Source organism: Staurois parvus, unplaced genomic scaffold, assembly GCF_062004578.1.
Source record: "Staurois parvus isolate SC_StPar_1 unplaced genomic scaffold, SC_StPar_1.0 ptg000031l, whole genome shotgun sequence".
NCBI classification, from domain to species: domain Eukaryota; kingdom Metazoa; phylum Chordata; class Amphibia; order Anura; family Ranidae; genus Staurois; species Staurois parvus.
Window position 1 is genome coordinate 7,432,099 of NW_028317827.1, and position 19,009 is coordinate 7,451,107.

General features: G+C 42.7%; 1 protein-coding gene across 1 annotated transcript in view; it reads right to left on the reverse strand.

Moving 5' to 3' along the window:
* Window positions 1-19,009, reverse strand: part of LY75 (lymphocyte antigen 75) — a 143,164-nt gene that overhangs the window by 77,799 nt on the left and 46,356 nt on the right. The window contains exon 2 of the mRNA XM_089659877.1: window positions 5,739-6,110. Coding sequence (XP_089516003.1) covers window positions 5,739-6,110 — 372 coding nt within the window. The remainder of the gene's footprint in view (window positions 1-5,738; window positions 6,111-19,009) is intronic.

The window sequence follows — 19,009 nt, forward strand, 5'->3', positions numbered from 1 at the left end:
TGGCACTTCCTTTTTTTCTTATACCCTGTTCACTTGCTTTAGAGTCAAGCAAAAGGCACACTTGCAAAACAGATTGCTGAGGTCTAAACCTATGATGGGATATTATTTTTAACGCAATATGGCTGCAGTATTCCATATTATTAAAGCGGTTCCTGAGCTGGTGAGCAGGCGGTAAACCCTTACATATACCGAGTGAAGTGACCGACCGCGGGTGATACATATGCAGGCCATAGACAGTTCATTTAACAACCGATTTTTTGTCTGAAAAACGAAACATCGGTCGTTCTGTTGCCACCAATGATTGCGAAAATCGGCCGTTTTTCGCAAATATTCCAGCATGACCGATAAAAGAAATGAGGAGGAACTGCGAAAATCGGCCGATGCCATTGCCCCACTAACAGTGCGAAAATTGGCCAATTACTCTTTCGGGTGAAAAAAATCGGCCACTACACGAACCATCTATGGCCTGCATTAGCGATGAAACAAATCCTCCTACATAAGTTGTACTTGTCTATCTGCAGTTTTTTCTTCTCTACATCCATTCAAAGTCCAGAATTTATAAAGCTTGTCAAAGTTCAAGAAAATGGGGTGGAGAGCTGAAATTACACATCGTAGAGCACAGTGAGGAGAGCTTTAAGAGCTGATTGGAGGGAAAAGACACACCTCCCTTCACACAGCTCACAGGAACAGACTTGAAGCTGTCACTCTGCTGTAGGTCCAACCCGTCACCATTTTCCTCTTGGTATCAGGATAACTTGTCAGAAGTGATTCAGACTGATTGGCGCTTAGCTGAGGAATAAAGCAGCAGACAGAAATGACACTTGGTGCTTTTAGCTGAGGCAAGTATACACTATAGAGGGATATGCTTTATCCATATTTCATGTCTGAGGTTTACAACCACTTTAAGGCTTAATAAATATGGCCCTTCAATTTCTTTTTCCATTTGTAAATCCAAGATAAAAATAACACAGAATATCACAAAATACAGGGTGATCACAACACCTCTGCAAAATCTCTACAAAGCAGAAACACATGGACCCAATCTAAAGTCAACTGAATATGTCTGGTATTAGATTACACATGATTTTCATAAGCAAACAAAGCCTACCAGAATCAGAAAGCAAAGTGTTAATGTGGTTATTAACTTCATACGTTGAATAAGGTTATGTCTGTGTATATGCAATAAAGTATTCCTCTTGCAAATTTTAAGACAGCACAAGTCAGCTAAAGCTTTAGATATTTTCAAGTGCGTTGTGCTCTCTCAAGCTATGTACTTCAAATAAAATATTACCAGCTTCCAAAATAAAAGAGCTCTTCTGAAAATATGCCAAGTCATGAAGCAAAGACAAACTTCACCCCCACCTGAGGTGCAATTCTGGGTGACAGTATTTCGTTAGATGACCTAATGGTGTGCTATGTTCCCCAGACACTCCAGGGGGAAGATCACCCACATTAATCTGTCTCCAGGCCCCTCATAAATGCATCTAAATCTGAAACAAGTCCCGGGATCTGTTCAGTTTCAGAAAGTTAGACTACTGCAATTTATTCCTTTCAGCTGCATGACAACTGATATCTCGATTTTGGAAGTCCACCTCTATGCCCCCTTTGTGTCTATGGGTGGACATTGTGAACGATACTATGCTCATGAAGGAGATGCAGGCCCAGGAATCAGACACCTGGGACAAGTTCACCACCATGTGGTCTATCTAGATGCATTACTCCTCCTCTGGCAAATTAAAAAAAAAGGCTCTCCTAGTGACCCTCCTGACAGCCACCTCTGTGGAGGCCCTATCATTTAGCCTGCTCCTTTCTCTTCTTCCTCCTATTCTACTTAGCCCTGCCTTCCTTTTGTCCCTTGCTTATTGCCCTGGTAGACCCGTAGGCATGTTATTAGCTGTATTGTTCAACATGTTGCACTATGGTGGTCTCTGGGGACCCAGTTATTTCTTGTGATGATTCTATTTACAGTTTTGTTTATATAATAGATAAATCACTACCAATACCTAAATATTCAATACTCAATCCCCTTAAAGCATAATCTCCACCTCCACCCTTGGAGATGCAAACAATATTAAAGTAAATATGCCAAATAAATAATCAAATAAATCATCAATCAATAATAAATATAAAATATACAATCCCCCTACCCTAAATCACAAACATAATAAATTCCAATTAAAGTCCAAAAAGAAAAATTAAAATCCCAAGATGATAATAATATATACCACACAAATAAATCAAATGTCCTTTTTGTGAAATAAATTAGTGCATCCAAAATTAAGTCCAAGTGTGTAGAGTCTCCCAACTCCCCTCCTTATTGTAGAGTTTCTGCTCATTATCCACAATTTTCTTATTCTGTATTGTTTAGAAATGTCAATACATACATTCAACCTAAATTTGAAACAAGGGTGGTGGTGGCTTCAGCTTCTGGCTGAATGTTGGAACACTATTAGGAATGTATCACCAGTGAGGTCCCTGAATGATATAATAAGGAAACATGACAGAATTTGCCAGCTAGCAGGCAAACTTGAGAGAGTTTTTGGAGGGAAGTTGACAAGATTAAGAGTGCTAGCTATGACCAATATAAAAAAAGAAAACTGCATTTTATAAAAATGGCAGCTACACAAATCAGTATCTGATTGCCAATATGTGGCTCAGTTCTACAATCTAACAAAAAACCAAGTGGATACAAGCCATCCAAAGTTGTTGGGGCTTAGAAAAGCTAGTCTGCAGAGCTAAGTCCTCATCTCACACCCATTTTAAAAAGGGACAATAATTCTAAACCAACATAACAGCTCCAAAGAAGCCAAGGGTACACAAAATCCTGCTGTCTGATGGAATCTCCGTATTCTGACTGTCCTCATACCTAGACATGCACTGTGACGATCTAACAAGCATTAACTGGAAGATACAGACACAAAGAGTACAGTCTGCAATACGTTTTTTTTTTTTTCTTTAATTTGCACGAACATACAATTATTCAGGACAAGCTTTTGGGGTGTGCATCCTTCATGGGGAAGATGCAAGGAAACTTAACCTCCAGCAGTCAAATAATTAGAAGTGCTAGAATACCACACAAGTCATTGAAAAAGTCATATTCTCTCTCAAATAAAAAGGAGTGAAGATCTTGCAATACCCAAACCGTCATAAACCCTAGACCAGGGGTCCTCAAACTTTTTAAACAGGGGGCCAGTTCACTGTGCCTCAGACCATTGGAGGGCCGGACTATAGTTTAAAAAAAAAAAAAAACTATGAACAAATGCGGACACAGTACAGGAGATGAGCAGAGACTGCGGACACAGTACAGGAGATGAGCAGAGACTGCGGACATACAACGGCGGCGGGAATAATGGGCCGGCCGCTCTATAAGACGCACAGATATTTCCCCCCAAGTGTGTCTTATGGAGCGAAATAGTGCCCCATCATTGGTGTCAGTGGGAGGAATAGTGCCCCATCATTGGTGTCAGTGGGAGGAATAGTGCCCCATCATTGGTATCAGTGGGAGGAATAGTGCCCCATCATTGGTGTCAGTGGGAGGAATAGTGCCCCATCATTGGTATCAGTAGGAGGAATAGTGCCCCATCATTGATGTCAGTAGGAAGAATCGTGCCCCATCATTAGTGTCAGTGGGAGGAATAGTGCCCCATCATTGGTGTCAGTGGGAGGAATAGTGCCCCATCATTGGTGTCAGTGGGAAGAATCGTGCCCCATCATTAGTGTCAGTGGGAATAAACGTGCCCCATCATTGGTGTCAGTGGGAAGAAACGTGCCCCATCATTTGTGTCAGTGGGAGGAATAGTACCCCATCATTGGTGTCAGTTTGAGGAATAGTGCCCCATCATTAGTGTCAGTGGGGGGAAGAATAGTGCCCCATTATTGGTGTCAGTGGGGGGAGGAATAGTGCCCCATCGTTGGTGTCAGTGTGGGGGGGGGAATAGTGCCCCGTCATTGGTGTCAGTGGGGGAAGGGGATAGTGTCCCATCATCGGTGTCAGTGGGAGGAATAGTGTCCCATCATTGGTGTCAGTGGGAGGAATAGTACGTCATTGGTGTCAGTGGGGGGGAATAGTGCTCCGTCACTGGTGTCAGTGGGAGGAATAGTAGGTCATTGGTGTCAGTGGGGGGGAATAGTGCCCCATCATTGGTGTCACTGGGAAGAATCGTGCCCCATCATTAGTGTCAGTGGGAGGAATAGTGCCCCATCATTGGTGTCAGTGGGAAGAATATTGCCCCATCTTTGGTGTCAGTGGGAGGAATAGTACGTCATTGTGTCAGTGGAGGGCAATAGTGCCCCGTCAGTGTCAGTGGGGGGGATAGTGTCCCAACATTGGTGTCAGTGGGAGGAATAGTGTTCCATCGATGGTGTCAGTGGGGGGGATAGTGTCCCATCATTGGTGTCAGTGGGGGAAGGAATAGTGCCCCATCGTTGGTGTAAGTGGGGGGTGGAATAGTGCCCCATTGTTGGTGTCATTGGGGGGGAGGAATAGTGCCCCATCATTGGAGTCAGTGGGGGGGAGGAATAGTGCCCCATCATTGGAGTCAGTGGGGGGTGGAATAGTGCCCCATCGTTGTTGTCAGTGGGGGGTGGAATAGTGCCCCATCATTGGTGTCAGTGGAGGGTGGAATAGTGCCCTATCATTGGTGTCAGTGGAGGAATAGTGCCCCATCATTGGTGTCAGTGGCGGAATAGTGCCCCATCATTGGTGTCAGTGGGAGGAATAATGCCCCATCATTAGTATCAGTGACACCAATGATGGGGCACTATTCCTCCCACTGACACCAATGACACTTAACTTGCTGACCCCAGCTCCAGCCTAGGTGCTACTGCAGCCAGCATACCTGGTTGCAGCAGCACCATCAGCACAGCACACTTACCTGTCAGCTGTCCTTCTTCACTCCGGCTTCTCTCACTCGATGTTCGCGGGGCCACTCGGCTCCGCCTCCTCGCAGGTGATTGGCCGCCTGTGTGCCTTTCCTGAGTTACAGTTCTGGCGCCCAATCACCGGTGAGGAGGCGGAGCCAAGCGGCAGGAGTGAGGGAGTGGCCGGAGTGAATGAAGGAGCAGCGCTTCCTGGACTTGATCGTCGTGGGACTGGGGCCAGGTAAGGTACAGTAGCCCCCTGCCCGCCCCTGTACTTATTGTCCCTTCCTGTCCCGCCCCTGCCGGCTGGCCGGATAAATGGCTTCGGTGGGCCCCCTGCCCTAGACATTTCAAACTGAGGAAATGATGAAAGAAGGCATAATCAAAAGGTTACTTTCAATGATAACCGTTTGTAAAAACAATTAGTTGATACCTTAAAATATTAACAGCTAAAACTAGATACAACGTTTGTCGTCCCCCCACCTTCTTCCAAAGATTCCTTACTGGACTTAAGGCAAGAAGCAGCCTCACGGACCAACGCAGAGGCTCAGGAGACAGGAGAGGGCAGGTTCAAGCTCATGGAGTAGTACAAAGATGGCTGGTGCTATATAAATCATGAATAATAATGATAAAGAAAAAAAACATGCGCATCAGCGTGCATGTTGCCTGAATGCTGAAGCCTGCTGCGATACACATGGTACTTTGGTACCTTTTCACAACAAGGGAAATGTGTGATGCACCTTTCAAAAACAAAAAATGAAAGGAAAAAAAAAAAAAATTATATATATATATATATATACACATACACATATATACACACATACATACACAGTAGAGAAAGAAATTGTAAGTGGAGTAAACATAAAAGTAGAGCATACCATGATATGGAGCCTCACAAATGTTCTCCGATGTGCCATTCACCTTCCATTCATCAGAGGCTTGTAGGATTGCAGCCACCGTTCCATTCTTTACACCAAGTCCATATCTTGAAGCCCCATACACGTGTCCACCGCTACATCGCCACCACAACATAAGTTTAGAGTCACATGGGACAAGTTTCAAGGGTTCTTGGGATTTGGAAAGGTCTAGTCCAAGGCACTTCTGAGATTCCAGGCTGTAGAGTCGATGACTGGAGCCCCATTGCCACAGTGGTTTGTTACTAGTATCTGAACAGCTGTCCAGCTTAAGCTGGTCATTGTCTACTTTAAGGCACTTGTTTGATTGCTCGTGTAGTATGAGAAATGAATGATCTGAGGGAAAGAAAAAGAAAATGTAAAAGATACCTTTGCGCTAAACCTACTGAATAAGTTCATACACATTTTCTTTATTAATTGCTCTATGGGACATCTGCTTCCAGTACAGAAATCTAGACGTACGTAATCAGACACAACATATCTGGCCAAAAAGACAGCTAGTTGTTGGATGTTAGGAAAGTGTCTAAATGTTGAGACACACTGTAATGCAGGCCATAGATGGGGAGAAAAACGGCCGATTTTTCGTCCGAAAATAAAAACGGCCGATTATCTTATCGTTAGTGGACGATTTTGTCGGCCGTTTTTCGTGTATTTTGGACTTTCAGATTATCGGTGATGTTGGAAAATTTTGCGGAAAACGCCCGACTTTATCCTCATTGATGGTCAAAAACGAACGATCGTTTTCCGAAAATTTTATGCGCATGTGCAGTGACCTTAATGCAGGCCATAGATGGGTCGAAAATCGGCCGATTTTTCGGCCGAAAATAAAATCGGCCGATTTTCGGATCGTTAGTGGGCGATTTGGTCGGCCGATTTTCGGTATTTTGGCCGGTTTTTTTTTCGGTAAAGTTGGAAAAAAATTTTCGCGGCAATTAGTGGGCGAATCGGCCGATTTTTTACCGATAAAAAAACTGCGCATGAGCAGTGACCTGCAAGAGGAAGACAAAAAGAAGAAAAAGAAGAAGAGGAAGAGGATGAAGAAGAGGATGAAGAAGAGGATGAAGAAGAAGAGGATGAGGATGAAGAAGAAGAGGATGAGGATGAAGAAGAAGAGGATGAGGATGAAGAAGAAGAAGAAGAAGAGGATGAAGAAGAAGAAGAGGATGATGATGATGATGATGAAGAAGAGGATGAGGATGATGAAGAAGAGGATGAGGATGAAGAAGAGGATGAGGATGAAGAAGAGGATGAGGATGAAGAAGAAGAAGAAGAAGAAGAGCAGGAGGATGAGGATGATGAAGAAGAAGAGGAGGAGGAGGATGAAGAAGAAGAAGAAGAAGAAGAAGAAGAGGATGAGGATGAAGAAGATGAGGATGAGGATGAAGAAGATGAGGATGAAGAAGAAGAAGATGAGGATGAAGAAGAAGAAGAAGAGGATGAAGAAGAAGAGGATGATGAAGAAGAAGAGGATGATGATGATGAAGAAGAAGAGGATGAGGATGAAGAAGAGGATGAGGATGAAAAAGAAGAAGAAGAAGAGGATGATGATGAAGAAGAAGAGGATGAGGATGAAGAAGAGGATGAGGATGAAAAAGAAGAAGAGGATGAGGATGAAGAAGAAGAGGATGAGGATGAAGAAGAAGATGAGGATGAAGAAGAGGATGAGGATGAAGAAGAAGAAGAGGATGAAGAAGAAGAAGAAGAAGTAGGATGAAAATAAGAATAATTCCAGTCCAGCAAAAAGTGTATCTGCAGAGAGCTCCGCTATTTCTGACAGTTCTCTGACAGTTCCTTGACATTTACAGCGGTTGAAACATTGTATCTATTTGTTTACGAATAAAAACATCTGTATCCTAAATGGAAATAAATAGATACAATGTTTCAACCGCTGTAAATGTCAAGGAACTGTCAGAAATAGCAGAGCTCTCTTCAGGGACACTTTTTGCTGGCTGTAGAAGGGATGAAAATCGGCCGATTTTTTTTACCATTGATGGCAACGTCGGCCGCTTGAACGACCGAATTTTCGTTTTTTAAAAGAAAAATCTGCCGTTTTTCTCCCCATCTATGGCCTGCATAAGAAGCACAATATCACATTGCAACAGGTTCAATGTCAATCCTTCGAAGTCAGAAATATGGGAAAAAAAAGCTACTGATTGACTGTTGTGTGTTACCATAATTATTGACTAGCAAATTCAATACCATCTGTCAAACATGTTTCTGCCGGGATCAATCATTCTGTATCAACTAAAAACTGAAACGTGCCCATGGGTAGGACAACCACCATCCTATATATATATATATATATATATTTATATAAAATTAACATACGTATATATTACCACTTGCCTAGCAGGCCAATTCTGACATTGGCCAAAAAAACCCCATTTTATATATTTTTTAAGCAAATGCCCTAGAGGACAAAATGATGGGTATTGCAATGTTTTAGGTCACATGGTAGTTGCTCAGCGGTTTTTCAAACTGAATTTGTTTGAAAAAAAATACACTTTAAATGCAGTGGTTGAATCTCAGGACCCCACATTTGTCCTTGGTCCTTATGTTGCGACCCAAAAATAATTTAATTTCCCAAACCTTATGATTTATTCCACAAAACAACTTGTGCAGTATTCTAAAATGTACATATTTTTACATAATATAAAACACTTTTTTTAGACTTGTAAAAAAAAATTATTATTTTAAGCATAGTTAAAATAACAATAATCCACCAACACCCCTAACTTTAAGCAATGTCCCCTCTACCTCACACTAATAGACAATTAAGCTAAGCATCGCCTCCTCTACCTCTCACTCTCTGAAAAGGCACACTAAGTTAAGAGTATTACTGTCTTCAGTGGCTATTTAAATAAATATAGTTTGTGCAATATTTGTGTGAAAGTTTTCAGTCCCATCCCCCCCCATTTCATGCACTCCTTCAATCCCCCTTCCATGCCCTGCCTTAGCCCACCCTTTCATGCCCCCCTTCCTTTCCCCATCCCCCTTTTACACCCTCCTTTAACCACTTGCCCTCCAGATGATTTACCCCCCTTCCTGACCAGGCCATTTTTTGCAATACAGCGCTGCGTTATTTTAACTGACAATTGCGTAGTCATGCAACGCTGTACATAAATGAAATATATGTCCTTTTTTTCTACCACAAATAGAGCTTTATTTCAGTGGTATTTGATCACCTCTGCATTTTTATTTTTTGCGCTATAAACCAAAAAAAAAGACTGACAATTTTGGAAAAAAAAAACAAAAAACACAAACAATATTTTTGACTTTTTGCTATAAAACATATCCAATAAAAATGTTTGTTTTTTTTTTATTTAAAATTTCATCATAAATTTAGGCCAAAATGTATTCTGCTACATATCTTTGCTAAAAAAAAAATCCCAATAGGAGTAAATTAATTGGTTTACATGAAAGTTATAGAGTCCACAAATGGCGGTGTATATATACTGTAATTTTTAGGTTTTTTTTAAACTAGTAATGGCGGTGATCAGCGACTTATAGCAGGACTGCGGCGGCCATTCTGACATGGGGGGGAACTGACTAACTGCCACTAACATCCCAATGACACTAATACAGTGATCAGTGCTAATAAAAAGCACTGACACTGCACGAATGACATTGGGCAGGAAGGGGTTAACTTTTGGGTGATCAAAGGGTTAACTGTGTGCGTTTTACTAAGTGTGCTGTTTTACTATGGAGACATGCTGCTTTCTCTGCTGTGCAGAGAAATACAAAGCAGCACGTCCTTGCTGGCAGGAGAGAGACCTGTGTTGTTTACACATAGGTCTCTCCCATCAGCTGTATTCACTGGGTGCCAGCAGGGAATCTCCATCCAGGACCCGTTAACTGACATCCCTAGCCGCCAATGGCAGCGTGCGCGCACACGCCCCCTACCTGGAAATGCAAATTACACACACGCGATTTTCTGCAGCCCTGCAGCAGTAGTTCTACTATAGCGTGGCGGGCAAGTGGTTAATACCCCCTCTGACCCCTTTTTCATGCTCTCCTCTTTCATGGTTTTCTTCAGTCCTCCACTTCCAGTCCGCCCCATCACCATCGCTTTCCTGTTTTCTTTTCACTCCTTTCAACATATCACGCTTTAAAATTACGCACAGCCGTGGAATGGCAACAAACTACAGTACTTTAAAATATGCATAGGCAACACTTTAAAAGCCTTTACAGGTTACCAGATTAGAGTTACCCAGGAGGTCTAATGTTAGAATCATTGCTCTAATTCTGACGTTTGCAGTGATACCTCACATGTGTGGTGCGATCACTGTTTGCATATGCATGCAGGACCTATGCATGCGCTCATCTTTATGCATGGCCAAAGGCGGGGTATGCTTTAAATTTTATTTACATTTTATTCTTATTTCTTCTTATTTTTACAGGGTTTCTTTAATTTTTTTAATCACTTTTATTGCTGTCACAGGGAATGTAAACATCCCAGCAACAGGCAGTGACAAGTACTCTTTATGGAGAGATCAGGGTTCACTCCCATGTGTTTAGTGCTTTTTGCAGAAACAACTGCAGTCCATTTAACATGGTTTACTATGGGACATGTTCACATTTTTTTTTTTTTTTTTACTGCTGCGTTTTTTGGAAAGGGTCAGGGACTTGCAACGAATGCAACTGATCACACAAAGATTGCTTTGATCAGCTGCTTCACCGGCCGGTAATCAGGCAGTGAACAAAGAGCTGAAACCGGAAGTGACAAAACAGTCGTTTCCGGTTTCTGATGTCACACAGTGGGAGGAACAAATTTATTTCCTCGCACTATGTGCCCAGTCGCTTGGAAGAGCTTGGTGACCCCCTTCCGTCACCTGAAACTAATGTCCCCATTGGAAGATTTCAGCTCTTTTCCCGTCCTGGGGACAATCCAAAATTTGGGATTTTCACTTTGAATGATAATGGTAATCAGGACAAATACAAAGGGGGAATCTCCATAAAACGGGGCCACAGACAGAAATAAAACCTGACAGGTGTCCTAATCCATCTCTACTCTATCCAAAACTGAAAAAAAAAAAAAGTTTTCCCTTTAGTTATACTTTAAATAAAGAAATCAAACCCTGTTTCTAAGCACTCTCATCAACTTACAGTGCCTTGAAAAAGTATTCATACCCCTTGGAATTTTCCACATTTCGTCATGTTACAACCAAAAACGTAAATGTATTTTATTGGGATTTTATGTGATAGACCAACAAAAAGTGGCACATAATTGTGAAGTGGAAGGAAAATGATAAAATGGTTTTCAAAAGTTTTTACAAATAAATATCTGAAAATTGTGGCGTGCATTTTTATTCAGCTTCCCTGAGTCAATACTTTGTAGAACCATCTTTAGCTGCAAGTCTTTTTGGGGATGTCTCTACCAGCTTTGTACATCTAGAAAGTGATATTTTTGCCAATTCTTCTTTGAAAAATATCTGAAGCTCTGTCAGATTGGATGGAGAGCATTTATGAACAGCAATTTTCAAGTCTTGCCACAGATTTTCAATTGGATTTAGGTCTGGACTTTGACTGGGCCATACTAACACATGAATATGCTTTGATCTAAACCATTCCATTGTAGCTCTGGCTGTATGTTTAGGGTTTTTGTCCTGCTGGAAGGTGAACCTCAGCCCCAGTCTTAAGTCTTTTGCAGACTCTGCCAGGTTTTCTTCTAACAGTGCCCTGTATTTGGCTCCATCCATCCTCCCATCAACTCTAACCGGCTTCCCTGTCCCTGCTGAAGAAAAGTATCCCCACAACATGATGCTGTAGCAATTGTACGTACAAAAATGGACGCGAACATCCATTTTGGTAAAGACCCTCCCTCTCTGTTGAGTGACACGTGGTCCTTGTTTGCTGGGTTCAGAAGTGCACAGGACACAGTTGGATATCCTTCATGGTTGTAAACCCAATTAGCTGATGCCAGGGTGTCTGGCAAACTCTTGCTCTGAAGCTGATCGTAAAGCCATAAACCCGGCAGTCACTGGACTTCAAAAGCATTCCAGGATAGCAGTAAAACATAAATCCCATGTGAAAACACTTTTTCATACAATTTTGTAATTTCTCGTAGGTAATACATACCATAAAGCAAAACATATATTCAGATTGGTCATTTTATCACCTGATATCTTACACCCCTAGTTAAAGTCTACAGGAGAGTAGGAAGCCATATAGTTCTAGCTGAAATAGTAAAATATGGCTTATTTGATGTTTGGATGTTCAGGATATCATTCTGCATATTAATCTACTAGTGGCTAGGCTGCTACATGTACCTAGGAAGGGTTATTGACCATGATATAAACTGTGAGGGATTTGGTCATAGCCTGAGTTCCCCACCTAAAACACCCCTCCCCAAATGAGGCGATTCGTTCTCTGCTTTAAGGAGACACCTTGCTGGGTTCCTAGAAAAAGGCTGTTATGCTTGGAGCAGTAAGTTGAAGAATTCTCCCTTTTTAACATCAGGAACCAACTTTGGGAGAAAAGGCACCCTTTTGCTCTGACACTTAAACGCTGCTTAAACCAAGGCTGACGGCAAGTATTCTACTTCTCTAAACTTCTTTCTGTTATCTCTCTGATGTGGTATTGCTCTCTGTTTTTATATATATATATATATATATATATATATATATATATAGGCTACATCTTTTTCTGTAAATACTTTTATTTCACCATTTTGACCTTTTTAGTAATAAATCTTATTTTCTGAAAAATGTTGAACTGTTTCTAAAGCTCTTTAATGCAAACAAATAATCCCTATCTCTGAAGAGCACTACTGTGTGTTTTAAAAACTTCTGCATACATCTGCCTGCGGTGACAGTGGTATACAGACGATTATTCAAACATCATAGTGTTACTGCTAAGATTGGCGAGTTTCCTCTATCACTGTACAAAAAGGAGGTGTTGGCAGTGTGAAGGGTTAATTGCGTAATTAACCTGACCAAGTAACAATCGCTCTCAGGCTGCGGTACATAGATTGCGGTCCATTAGCTGGAAAATCGTTGTGCAGGGTGCCACTGAGCGTGGTATTGTTACGCATGTGACAGCGCGCTTTTAGATTGGCTAGTCCTTCAGTCACGAGTTGGTGAGAAGGGCTGGGGGTCTGACGCCGCGTCCGTCACAGATGATGCCACGTTTCACAGTGGGGATGGTGTGTTCAGGGTGATGTGCTTTTAGGTCAAAAAGTTAAATGTTGGTCTCATCTGACCAGAGCACCTTCTTCCACATATTTGCTGTGTCCCCAACATGGCTTCTCGCAAACTGCAAACAGGACTTCTTATGGCTCCATTTTAACAATGACTTTCTTCTTGTCACTCTTTCATAAAGGCCAGATTTGTGGAGTGCACGACTAATAGTTGTCCTGTAGACAGATTCTCCCACCTGAGCTGTGAATCTCTGCAGCTTCTCCAGAGTTATCATGGGCCTCTCGGCTGCTTCTCTGATTAATGCTCTCCTTACCCGACCTGTCAGTTTAGGTGGACGGTTACGTCTTAGTAGGTTTGTAATTGTGCCATACGCTTTCCAATTTCGGATGATGGATTGAACAAGTTTGGGATATATATATATATAGTTATTTTTTTTTTTATAACCTAACCTAGCTTTAAACCTCTCCACAACTTTATCCCTGACCTGTCTGGTGTGTTACTTGGTCTTCATGCTGCGGTTTGTTCACTAATGTTCTCTAACAAACCTTTGCGGGCTTCACAGAACAGCTGTATTTATACTGAGATTAAATTATATACAGGTGGACTCTATTTACTAATTAGGTGACTTCTGAAGGCAATCGGCTCAACTAGATTTTAGTAAGAGGTATCGTATCAGAGTAAAGGGGGCTGAATACAAATGTACGCCACACTTTTCAGATATTTGTAAAAAAGTTTGAAAACCATGTATCAATTTCATTCCACTTGACAATTATGTGCCACTTTGTGTTGGTCGATCAAATAAAATCCCACTAAAAACTACCTTTATGTTTTTAGTTGTCACATGACAAAATGTGGAAAATTTCAAAGGGTATGAATACTTTTTAAGGAACTGTAATTCTTTACCGAATATGCAGCTTCGTTTTCTTTTAATCCTTACCTATGATCTAATTTAAGCTGGTGCCTTGACTGCTGCCCAAGGTTTTCTGTTTCAGAGTGGCTCCTTTTTCTTGCAGCATCCTGTGGAGCCACACTTGCATGTAAGGACTAGAGTTGTGTCTCGTTTACACTGTGTACATCAAAAGAAAAACCACAGTAGGGGAAGTTACTAAAAATTGAGCACACAGAATCTGGTGCAGCTCTGCATGGTAACCAATCAGCTTCCAGGTTTTATTGTCAAAGCTTAACTGAACAAGCTGAAGTTAGGAGAGGATTGGTTACTGTGCACAGCTACACCAGATTCTGTGTGTTCCAGTTTTTGTAACCTCCCCCACAGCCTTGTAGCCTAGGATGAAAAGGCATTTTCCTGCTCCTCCCTACCCTTTTCCAAGCTAACAGACTGGCTCCAGACTGCACTGCCTACTGCTAGCATTTTCCTGTGAAGACCACAGACCGTTAGACATGGCCTGACATGGCGTTTCATTACAAATAAAAACGTCAGGGGAAATAGAAGCTTCCATTTTCCCTGATGATGTTATTTGTAATGAAACGCCATGTCGGGCAGGCAGGGTACAGTGTCTGAGATTGTGTTCATGCAGGCGCTGGTTACTCATGCCAGTAATGCCAAATTTAATTGCAAGTATTTTTTAATGTTTGCTGATTTTGCACACAAACTTTGTTTGAAAGTGTATTTACCAAGATGAAGTAGCAGTTTTTAAACACTATCATGCTATATGCAGTGTGCTTTTCTTAACCACTTCCAGTCCGGACACTTTTACCCCCTTCTTGTCCAGGACAAATTTTCAGCTTTCAGAGTTGTCATACTTTGAATGACAATTGCGCGGTCATGCAACACTGCCCCCATATGAATTTTGTAGCATTTGTTTTTTGAGACAGATAAAACTTTATTTTGGTGGTATTTATTCACCACTGGGATTTTTATTTTTTTGCTATATAAATGAAAAAGTCCAAAAATGTTGAAAAAAAAAAAAAGTGTTTTCCTTATACAATTTTGCAAATAAAGAATCTTTCTATATAAATCTTGGCCAAAATGTATTCAGCTATCTTTTTAGTAAAGAAAAATAACTCAAATTAGTTTATAACCAAAACTTATAATTTTTCTAAAATGTTTTTTACATTTTTATATTATTATTTTTTTTTTAACATACTATCACTCTAGCAGTACAGTGTCACCATAGTGACACTGTACTACTTGTGGGGGATGATGACATTTTTTTTCACACTGATTGGCCAATCAGTGATCACATGATCGGGACCTCACACAGAGGTCCTGTACAGCAATTGGTGTCCTCAGGACACAGTGGCCACCAGATCGTGGTGCCGTGCACTGCCAGGGAGCGCGCACATGCTGAAATTGCGGGCACCATTTATGAACGGCAACCTGCTCCTGCACTGCTCCCGTCCGGCCGTTTATGTACATGGGCTGGATGGGAAGTGGTTCAGGATATGGTATGTGTGGTGCCCTGAGTGGCTGAATACCTGCAGTCCCACAGTCCTGTGGTGTCAGACATATGCCCTGGAAACCATCCATATGGTTCCTGTGAATTGTCCATGAAATCCTGAGAAAGACATCTGAGCGGGTCTGGAGCAGGAAGGAGCATGGAACGGTGGTATAACAAGCGCTTCTTGTGATATAGGGGTTATATTTTAGGGTAAGGAGTTTGGCTAGCTTTTCTGGTGGTTGTGACTGGATTGGTTTGCATGTATCCTGGCACAAGAGAATTTAGATATTTTGTTGACTTTTTTTTTCCACTTTATTATTATGAATATAAAAAGGACCTTTTTTGAGACAATTTCAAACATAAACTACCTATGTTTGAGAACACAGAAGATTGCACTTTACATCAGGGTGGATACAAATCGAAGATTGAAAACAAAACAAAACAAAACAAAACAAAAGCACACGGATTGTTTATCAAATTTATTTTAATAAAATGCTTTTGGAGTAAAAATCCATCTATCTAAAGATAGTTTTCTATTTAAGATACATTAATAACTTAGTTTATTCAGCATGAAATGGAGCTTAGTTATGTAGCACGAGGCTGTATATTCTGCAATATATGTATTTTTAGAAAAATCAATGAATCCAAGCTCTGCAAGCTGAGATAACATGCACTGCATTGATGCATTCACACACTTTCACAGTAACCATGAGAAAAAACATGAAATCAAAGAATTTGAGTACCGTATTTTTCGCTCCATAAGACGCACTTTTTTCCCCCCAAAAAAGGGGGGAAAATGTCAGTGCGTCTTATGGAGCGAATATAAAGCGGCCGGTCTGGTATTTCTGCTGCCACCATGTCAGAATACCAGGCCGGCCGCTCAGCTGTTATCTCCTGCAGGGCCTTACCTGTTCCTCGCTCCAGCGCTGCACAGTCTTCCCGCGCTGGCTTCTGTGACAGCCGGGTGTCCACTGCGCATGTGCTGCGCTTTGTGAATGATCCGGTGTCTTCTGGGACACATGAAAGGTCCCAGAAGGCTCCGGGCCATTCACAAAGCGCAGCACATGCGCAGTGGACACCCGGCTGTCACAGAAGCCGGCCCGGGAAGAAGAGGGAAGGACAACTCCACAGAAGTGGGAGCGGGTGCCTGTCAAATTCAGGTACCCGCTCCCCCTTCCTCCCCAAAGGTCCGCAGTCTCTGGTCATTCCCTGCACTGTCCGCAGTCTCTGGTCATTCCCTGCACTGTCCGCAGTCTCTGGTCATTCCCTGCACTGTCCGCAGTCTCTGGTCATCCCCTGCACTGTCCGCAGTCTCTGGTCATCCCCTGCACTGTCTGCAGTCTCTGGTCATCCCCTGCACTGTCTGCAGTCTCTGGTCATTCCCTGCACTGTCTGCAGTCTCTGGTCATCCCCTGCACTGTCTGCAGTCTCTGGTCATTCCCTGCACTGTCTGCAGTCTCTGGTCATCTCCTGCACTGTGTCCGCAGTCTCTGGTCATCTCCTGTGCTGTCCGCAGTCTCTTGGTCATCCCCTGCGCTGTCTGCAGTCTCTGGTCATTCCCTGCGCTGTCTGCAGTCTCTGGTCATTCCCTGCGCTGTCTGCAGTCTCTGGTCATTCCCTGCGCTGTCTGCAGTCTCTGGTCATTCCCTGCGCTGTCTGCAGTCTCTGGTCATTCCCTGCGCTGTCTGCAGTCTCTGGTCATTCCCTGCGCTGTCTGCAGTCTCTGGTCATTCCCTGCGCTGTCTGCAGTCTCTGGTCATTCCCTGCGCTGTCTGCAGTCTCTGGTCATTCCCTGCGCTGTCTGCAGTCTCTGGTCATTCCCTGCGCTGTCTGCAGTCTCTGGTCATTCCCTGCGCTGTCTGCAGTCTCTGGTCATTCCCTGCGCTGTTTGCAGTGTCTGGTCATTCCCTGCACTGTGTCCGCAGTCTCTGGCCATCTCCTGCACTGTGTCCGCAGTCTCTGGCCATCTCCTGCACTGTGTCCGCAGTCTCTGGTCATCTCCTGCACTGTGTCCGCAGTCTCTGGTCATCTCCTGCACTGTGTCCGCAGTCTCTGGTCATCTCCTGCACTGTGTCCGCAGTCTCTGGTCATCTCCTGCACTGTGTCCGCAGTCTCTGGTCATCTCCTGCACTGTGTCCGCAGTCTCTGGTCATCTCCTGCACTGTGTCCGCAGTCTCTGGTCATCTCCTGCACTGTGTCCGCAGTCTCTGGTCATCTCCTGCACTGTGTCCGCAGTCTCTGGTCATCTCCTGTAGTATGTCTGCAGTCTCTGGTCATCTCCTGTAGTATGTCCGCAGTCTCTGGTCATCTCCAGTACTGTGTCCGCAGTCTCTGGTCATCCCCTGTACTGTGTCTGCAGTCCATTGGTTCAGAATATTTTTTTTCTTGTTTTTCGCCTCTAAAACCTAGGTGCGTCTTATGGTCAGGTGCGTCTTATGGAGCGAAAAATACGGTAGTTCTCCAGCTATGTGTTATTAACCTAAAAGCTGTTCTGATATCGCTGTACTACTAACCATGACAGCTTATTATCCTAAAAAGGAAACCTTCATTTGGTTTGCAATTATTAAAGATTCTAACTACCAGCAAGAATAAGTCGGATTCCTTACATTTAAAGAGCACCTGTCATTTAAGATCCATCATGGCAGCGCCTGTTAGCAGGCATCCACTCACCTCCTGCCGCCACGTCCCTCACCTTGTGTCACTGCCGCATCACCAGCCCTCCCATTAAAGGGAATGGGACTGTCAGTGAGTCAATAGGGGGGTAGAGGAGCCGCTGCAGGACAGAGATGACAATTGCTCTTTAAAAATTATGATTTAAAATAGAGGCTTTTCACTAATGATTTAAATCAAATGCACCCTGCTTTACATGGTTTCAGATTATTAATATCTGTATGTGTGTATTTATGTTGGCAGCTTTCGGTTTACATTTTATTTAATACGGAGTTGTGATATAGAACACATTTTCACACATCGTGGGTAGGTTTTTGCGCTTATTAGCGGAGAGGTTTTTTTTTGCTTTTTAATATTCTAATATCTGCTTGTGTACAGTTCAAGTGCTGTGTATTCTGTTTACAGAACAATAGTGTTTCTGTTGTAGTTCTGCAGTGTCTATATGTACCACTGACACTGCAGAACACTTAATTGATTATGCGCTTATCTGCACACGCAGTTAAAAGAAACCTGCACTCAGTGATCCCCTTGTCACAAGGACCAGCTTTGGGTTGTATATGACCTAACTGTTATTCCTATTTCTATAACTGGTTGCTGCACTGCTACAACCCCAATTCCAAAAAAGTTGGGGCACAGTGTAAAACATACATAAAAAAACAGAATGCACGGATTTGTAAATTATTATTATACAGGATTTATATAGCCTCTCTGAAGAGAAGGATTTCCAGGATTATTATCTTACAGGATTTATATAGCGCCAACAGTTTGCTCAGCACCTTACAATATAACGGGAGACAATACAGCAACAATACAGTTCAATACAAGAGGGATAGGAGGGCCCTGCTCCTTGGAGCTTACAATCTAAGAGATGAGCTGATGGAGAAAATAAAAGTACAGTTGTTAGGTGGAGGCACTTAGGCCTCTCTGTCCACTTTTTAGACGCTCCCTGAAAACCCTTCTCTTCAGAGTAGGAAACAGTCAGACACATTGGGGTCAGGATTTCCAGAGGATGTTACAGGCTGGGGAG